The following is a 7869-nucleotide window of genomic DNA, read 5'->3' on the forward strand; positions in this document are numbered from 1 at the left end:
CTGTATTCACATTTGTATGAGATACAAGGACTACATTTCTTTATTCTGTGTGCGTTGCTCAGCACTGTGCTTGTCAGTTGCTACACCTTTCTGTACATCACCCAACAACAACCATCAATCTCTCTTTATTACCTGTTTCCAGTTACTTCGAGGAAACCCAAGGTGGATGAGAAGGATGGACAGATGTATTCGTTCATGACTCGCACTGAGATGGATACGGACATTAAGAACGGACGCTTCCTGGAGCACGGCGAGTACGACGGGAACCTCTACGGCACCAAGATCAACTCCATCCATGAGGTGGTGGATGCTGGAAAGATCTGCATCCTGGATGTCAACCCACAGGTAGACTATAGCATCTGGGCATCTTTATTCATTCATCGGTGTAATACTCCAGACACATTTTCTCTGCATCAATGTCTAGAGAAGAGGTTGATCTTGACCTTTTTTTCTTTCTTTTTGAAAGGACAACAGAATTGGGTCCCCCCCTTCGTATTTTATTGTTTTATTGAGATTGTTGTCTACATTACCACTATGCCAAACTTTGGCACATAGATCAGTGAAGTAATAGGATTATTATAGAACATTCTTATTTTTTAACCAAAGCCAAGGTTTACATTACGGAGATGAAATGGAAGGAATGGAAAACTTTAATGAGACTCAATATTCCCAAGTGGTTCATAGCTAATTTGATTAGCTCGTTACCGCATTAGCATCTACTAATAATCTATGATTAAAACTGCATTTCAACTATTTAATTTCTTTCTGCAGGCACTTAAGGTTCTGCGGACATCAGAGTTCCTTCCCTACGTGGTGTTTATTGAGGCTCCAAATTATGAGGTCCTCAAAGCCATGAATAAGTCTGCCAAAGAAGCCGGAGTGATGACTAAGCAGTTAACGGTGAGTCCCAGACAGACTGGACAGTTGCATCATAGCTACATCATTGTTCCAGTTAGCAGAATATGTTGTTTGAAACGCGTTAAAATGTATGACTGGTATGTTGAACATGCATTAACCCTAGCAAATCATCATATTTAATTACAGTTTTTCTCAATTGCTAAAACACTAAAACCCATTGGCTGAACAAAGTTCTCAGTTGCCTGGACTCATTTAGCTAATTATGCAGTCTGTTGTCAATACCTTAAACCATTTCACATGATAAAACATAATTTGCAGATCTCACTTAGACTTTTCAGCAAAACTCGAAACACATTCTCATTCTCAAAACACATTTCGCACTCTAATACACATGTCATCCATACTGGTAAACACAAGTGGCAACAATCAAATACAAATAGAGAACATATGTCATTGATTGAACACAACCACTCAAAATTGATTTAACATGTTTCAAATGATGCGACAACCAATATAAGCCAGTTCAGAGAGCAAACCGGTTGTTGAAGGTGGGAAGGAGAAAGTCTGAGAATGGATACTATAGTACAGTGCATTGTAGGCTGTATACTGTACCATGGATGAATTGTATGGCCTTGAACATTGTGCTTTCCATTTATTAACAGTACTGGCTGCTCAATAGATTTTGACTGGTTGCAGGTTCATATCAACAAAGAACCAAGAATTACAGTATCTCAGAGACAAAGGACAAGTTTGTGAGATGCAGGGTACAGTACTGTAAAAATAGGGGTACAAGGAGGAGGAAGAACAAAAAACAAAATTGCAAAGAGCAAAGCAGAGTAGTATTTTCTGATCAATTTTGAGCTACTATTTATTTTTTTTTAAATGTACTTCTCCCTGAGAATTGTATGTTTTGAACAATGTGTTTTCTATTTTTCTGTGTATTGTTTACTGACTGCTTGAGAGTGTATATAATTTTGATCACTTTGTTATGATTTGAGAGCAGTGTTTGATTTTGAACACAGGTAAAACTGTTTTGAGGCGAATGTTTCATTTTGCAAGAGGAGTCAGAGGTCATGTAAATAGTGCTTGAAGATGACGTTTTGTGTTTAATGTTTTCAGGAAATGGAGCAAGGTTTCAGTAATTGTGTTTTAGCAATTGAGAAAAACTGTAATAAGCCCATTAACACCAATTAATTTCTGACTGTGTACCACTAATCTCAGTGCTACATCACCCCATGTTACCGTCTCGGTCATGTCATAGTATCAGTTTGACCTGATGTACAGTCCTACATCAGCACCCCTACTCTCAGACGCTTTTTGAATGGGCACAATTATTTGTACGCAAATAAGTCACAAGTCATATTTGTCCGTGATTTTATTATAATTGATTTATTTCACCTTTATTTAACCAGGTAGGCCAGTTGAGAATAAGTTCTCATTTACAACTGTGACCTGGCCAAGATAAAGCAAAGCAGTGCGATATAAACAACAACAGGGAGTTAGTTACACATGGAATAAACAAACATACAGTCAATAACACAATAGAAAACATCTATATACAGTGTGTGCAAATGACGTGAGGAGGTAAGGCAATAAATAGGAAATAGTAGCAAAGTAATTACAATTTAGAAAATTAACACTGGAGTGATAGATGTGCAGATAATGATGTGCAAGTATAAATGCTGAGGTGCAAAAGAGCAAAAAAGTAAATAAAAACAATATGGGGATGAGGTAGGTAGATTGGATGGGCCATTTACAGATGGGCTGTGTACAGCTGCAGCGATCGGCAAGCTGCTCAGATAGCTAATGCTTAAAGTTAGTAAGGGAGGAAAAAGTCTCCAACTTCAGCGATTTTTGCAATTCGTTCCAGTCATTGGCAGCAGAGAACTGGAAGGAAAGGCAGCCAAAGGAGGTGTTGGCTTTGGGAATAACCAGTGAGATATACCTGCTGGAGCACTTGCTACGGGAGGGTGTTGTTATAGTGACCAGTGAGCTGAGATAAGGCAGAGCTTTACCTAGCATAGACTTATAGATGACCTGGAGCCAGTGGGTCTGGCCTTGAATATGTAGCGAGGGCCAGGTGACGAGAGCATACAGGTCGCAGTGGTGGGTGGTATATGGTGCTTTGGTGACAAAACGGATGGTGCTGCGATAGACTGCACCCAGTTTGCTGAGTAGAGTGTTGGAAGCTATTTTGTAAATGACATCAACAAAGTCGAGGATCGGTAGGATAGTCAGTTTTACGAGGGTATGTTTGGCAGCGTGAGTGAAGGAGACTTTGTTGTGAATTAGGAAGCTGATTCTAGATTTAATTTTGGATTGGAGATGTTTAATAGGACACTGAAAGGAGTTTACAGTCTAGCCAGACACCTAGGTATTTGTAGTCGTCCACATATTCTAGGTCAGAACCGTCCAGAGTAGTGATGCTATTTGGGCAGGCGTGTGCAGGCAGCGATCGGTTGAAAAGCATGCATTTAGTTTTACTAGCGTTTAAGAGCAGTTGGAGGCCACGTAATGAGTGTTGTATGGCATTGAAGCTTGTTTGGAGGTTAGTTAACACAGTGTCCAAAGAAGGGCCAGATGTATACAGAATAGTGTTGTCTGCGTAGACGTGGATCAGGGAATCACCCGCAGCAAGAGCGACATCGTTGATATATACAGAGAAGAGAGTTGGCCTGAGAATTGAACCCTGTGGTACCCCCATAGAGACTGCCAGAGGTCCGGATAACAGGCCCTCCGATTTGACACACTGAACTCTTATCTATGAAATAGTTGGTGAACCAGGCGAGGCTGTCATTTGAGAAACCAAGGCTGTTGAGTCTGCCGATAAGAATACGGTGATTGACAGAGTCGAAAGCCTTGGCCAGGTCGAGGAAGGCGGCTGCACAGTACTGTCTTTTATCGATGGTGGTTATGATATCGTTTAGTACCTTGGGTGCCCCTCAGCCACGCTCGTGACCAGCTCGGAAACCGGATTGCACAGCGGAGAAGGTGCTGTGGGATTCGAAATGATCAGTGATCTGTTTGTCAACTTGGCCTTTGCTTTCCTAACTGACTGCGTGTATTGGTTCCTGACTTCCTTGAAGAGTTGCGTATCGCGGGGACTATTCAATACTAGTGCAGTCCGCCACAGGATGTTTTTGTGCTGGTCGAGGGCAGTCAGGTCTGGAGTGAACCAAGGGCTATATCTGTTCTTAATTCTACATTTTTTGAATGGGGCATGCTTATTTAAGATGGTGAGGAGATGACTTTTAAAGAACGACCAGGCATCCTCTACTGACGGGATGTGGTCAATATCTTTCCAGGATACCCGGGCCAGGTCGATTAGAAAGGCCTGCTCGCAGAAGTGTCTTAGGGAGCGTTTGACAGTGATGAGGGGTGGCCGTTTGACCGCGGATGCAGGCAATGAGGCACTGATCGCTGAGATTATGATTGAGAACAGCAGAGGTGTATTTGGTGGGCAAGTTGGTCAGGATAATATCTATGAGGGTGCCCATGTTTACGGATTTAGGGTTGTACCTGGTGGGTTCCTTGATAATTTGTGTGAGATTGAGGGCATCTAGCTTAGATTGTAGGACTGCCGGGGTGTTAAGCATATCCCAGTTTAGGTCACCTAACAGAACTAACTCTGAAGATAGATGAGGGGCAATCAATTCACATATGGTGTCCAGGGCACAGCTGGGAGCTGGGGGGGTCTATGACTTGTGGCAACAGTGAGAGACTTATTTCTGGAGAGAAACATTTTTAAAATTAGAAGCTCGAACTGTTTGGGCGTAGACCTCTATCATAGACCTCCTATCACCACTATCATCACCATGTTGTTCCTCCCATGCAGGACTCTGAGCTGAAGAGGACATTGGATGAGAGCGAGAAGATCCAGCGTGCTTACGGACATTTCTTTGACCTGAACATCATCAACGACAGCCTGGAGGGGGCCTTCTGCGGCCTGAAGACGGCACTGGAGAGACTGAGCTCAGAGCAGCAGTGGGTTCCTGTCAGCTGGGTCTTCTAAAGGCCAATCAATCAGAGGTCAGGGCTAGAGGTCAGGAGGTCAGAATAGGGGTCAAAGGTCTGAGGAGTTGGCAGAGTGGGACCAATTAGGAGAGAGTAAATTGTAAAGGAGTGGATTTTCCTTCAGCAGCGTGTAACGCTATACGATGTGCAAGTTACGTCAATTTTAGTTCCATTTCCCTTGTTTTGTAGGCTAAAAATGAGCCTCAAATTTGCATCGTCCAAGTCATGAAAACGTGGCCATTTAAGATATATGTGAAATTGTATACTCTACCATAAGATGGTTTTCAATGTATTTGATGGCCAAGAAGAAGCATGAAGCCGAAAAGTGAAATCCGTTTCATTAGAACTACAAATCTTTCGGCAGCTCGCCAGGTCTACAATTATTTTTTTTGCATTAAAAAAAGTACCGGCCTGCAATGTTCATTAACAAAAACAGCGTACACATCAAACAGCCTGTAAGTAACGAGTTCTTACTGTGAGAGTTAGCTACTGCGTGATCTACAATGGCAGCCCACAGCCGGAAGACCCTGGATAAAAATGTGTTTTAAACACTTATTTGATAGTGAGGGACACATTCAACCCGACATATCATAAGTTTTGTTCCTTGACATTATGGATCTGCATTTGTTGATGGGAAATGTTTTTTTTGTTGTTGGTGAAACCGAATAGTTTACGTTTGTTTGATGAAGGGATCCAGGCTACAGTTCTTTCCACAACTTGGCATCAATAAAGAGTAAAAGTAAAAATGTTTCATGTAAATCTTAATAGAAATGCCTATTTGCAGGACGAAATGAGTAAGTTCTCGGCTAGAGCATGCATGCTCCGGCATGCTGTCAAAGCAGCAGGAGACGAAGTTCAAAGGTGACTTTTCTACCCTTCTGCCATGTGTCTTACTTCTTGAGCGTCAAATATTTTTAGAGAAGGCATTGATATGACTAAATCACGAATATGAATATGATGTTATGTCATAAATATCTTAAATCACCTTGTTTTCCTGAATTTGATTATCAAGTCTTCATTACCATTCAAAAGATCTGGGCCCGGTTTCCCAATAGTTTCCCAATAGAAACTTAGGCATACGAGTGTTTTAACGTTTCTATCGTTCCTACAACGGCCGAATATGTAACATGCGTTTCCCAAAACACCACGCAGAGAGAATGTTTTCTAAATGCGTCGTTGGAGCGTGTGTCGATACTGATAGGGTCGAAAGAAAGGCAGTGCTGCTCTCGGATCAGCTTTAGATATTTCCACATATGGCAGCAAATATTGAGGCTGCTTACACGTATCCAATAATAATGCACAAGATTTGGCACATCATTGCACATGTTGCTACACATAATGACAAATAGTGAGGCCAAAATTACAAAGAGTAGCTTAACCTAAAATGAGCAAAATATAACTAATTGAACATAAAATGTATTTCAATATGATTGAAATACTGTATATAGGTGTTAGGGTCGTCGTCGTGGAAATGACCGGACCAAGGTGCAGCGTGGTGAGCGTACATTTTCCTTTATTTATGTAAATGTCGCCAACAAAACAAGAAACAAAGAAACGACCGTGAAGCTTCCTAGGGCTATAGTGCCACTAACAAAGATATCTACCCACAAAATACAATATGATTCCCAATCAGACACAACGATAGACAGCTGTCCCTGATTGAGAACCATACCTGGCCAAAACGTAGAAACAGAAAATCTAGAAATAAAGAAACTAGAATGCCCACCCTAGTCACACCCTGGCCTACCCAAAATAGAGAATAAAAGCCTCTCTATGGTCAGGGCGTGACAATAGGCCTATGCAGCCTATATTATTTATCTTTTAAATCAGTCATCTTAGTTTTCATTTGAAGCATTGTTTGTCATTTGCTTGTTTGTAACAATTGCAAAGACATTGCCAACTTTGTATTTGTAGTCGACTTCGTTCTGAAATTATCGGTGGTCACAGAGAGACAGCTAAACATCTTAACTCTATGTTTAGCGGAGATCTCTGTATGAGTGGGTGGTTAAGATAGCGCCGACCAAGGGCGCCTCGCCTCGAGCTCTGACAAAACAGGTTTCTACTTTTTGTTGTGTGTTTTCTACTGTTTTTCTCAAATTTTCATAATCATTTTACTTCATGCATTACTACATACACCCGGGTAGAACTATTAGAATATGAATCACTTGGTACTCACCGTCCACAAGACCTCCCCGAATCCGTGAGAAATCGAAACAATGGACTAGCTTCTTTGGCGAGGCGCCTAGCTGCTTGCGAGGTCTACCTGAGAGTAGGAAGCGAAAACACGAACGGAGAGGCAGACGTGGTGGGATCTTAGTGAGATTAAGACGCTGTGCGCCCCCTCCTACATTACCGAGCATATTACTCGCCAATGTTCAGTCATTAAATGAACAAAATTGACGAACTCAGAGTGAGGATATCCTTCCAGATGGACATCCGATCCTGCAACATACCTTTCTGAGATTTGGCTTTCCTCCGACATCCAAATGGATTATATACAACCAGCGGGTTTTAGTGTTTTTTGAAGGATAGGAAGCGGGCTCTCTCTGGCAAGAGCAAAGGTGTTGGGCTCTGCTTTATGACCAATAACACAGGGTGCGATGGAGGAAATGTACATGAACTTGCGAGCTTCTGCTCCCCCTATTTGGAATACTTGGTCATCAAATGTCGCCCTTTTTAGCTACCGAGAGAGTTCTCAGGGATTACCGCCATGTCTGTGTTCATCCTATCCCAAGCCGACACCAAAAAGGTCTTCATTAGACCCTGAACAAACTGGAGACCGCATTCCCGGAGGCAACGATCATTGTTGCGGGGGACTTTAACAAAAGTAATTTGAGAGCTGTGCACCCAAATTATTACCAACACGTCGACTGTCTATTTTGTGGAAATTCTACTCTTGACCACTGCTACACACCTTTCGGCATGGGTATAAGGCCCTCTCCCATCCTCCTTTCGGCAAATCCGACCATGACTCCATCTTGCTTCTCTCCACCTACA

General features: G+C 42.1%; 1 protein-coding gene across 2 annotated transcripts in view; it reads left to right on the top strand.

Annotated features, from left to right (window-relative positions):
* Nucleotides 1–5606, top strand: part of LOC139377464 (MAGUK p55 subfamily member 2-like) — a 63527-nt gene extending 57921 nt beyond the window's left edge. The window contains exons 10-12 of one of the 2 annotated variants that reach the window (XM_071120494.1): nt 143–345; nt 772–900; nt 4694–5581. In XM_071120494.1, the coding sequence (XP_070976595.1) occupies nt 143–345; nt 772–900; nt 4694–4870 (509 nt within the window). In that variant the 3' untranslated portion in view covers nt 4871–5581. Of the gene's footprint in view, nt 1–142; nt 346–771; nt 901–4693 lie in introns of both variants that reach the window. The other variant, XM_071120493.1, reaches the window with a different exon arrangement.
* The last annotated feature ends 2263 nt before the right edge of the window (nt 5607–7869 follow it).

This window comes from Oncorhynchus clarkii, chromosome 20 (assembly GCF_045791955.1).
Source record: "Oncorhynchus clarkii lewisi isolate Uvic-CL-2024 chromosome 20, UVic_Ocla_1.0, whole genome shotgun sequence".
In the NCBI taxonomy this organism is placed as follows: Eukaryota; Metazoa; Chordata; class Actinopteri; order Salmoniformes; family Salmonidae; genus Oncorhynchus; species Oncorhynchus clarkii.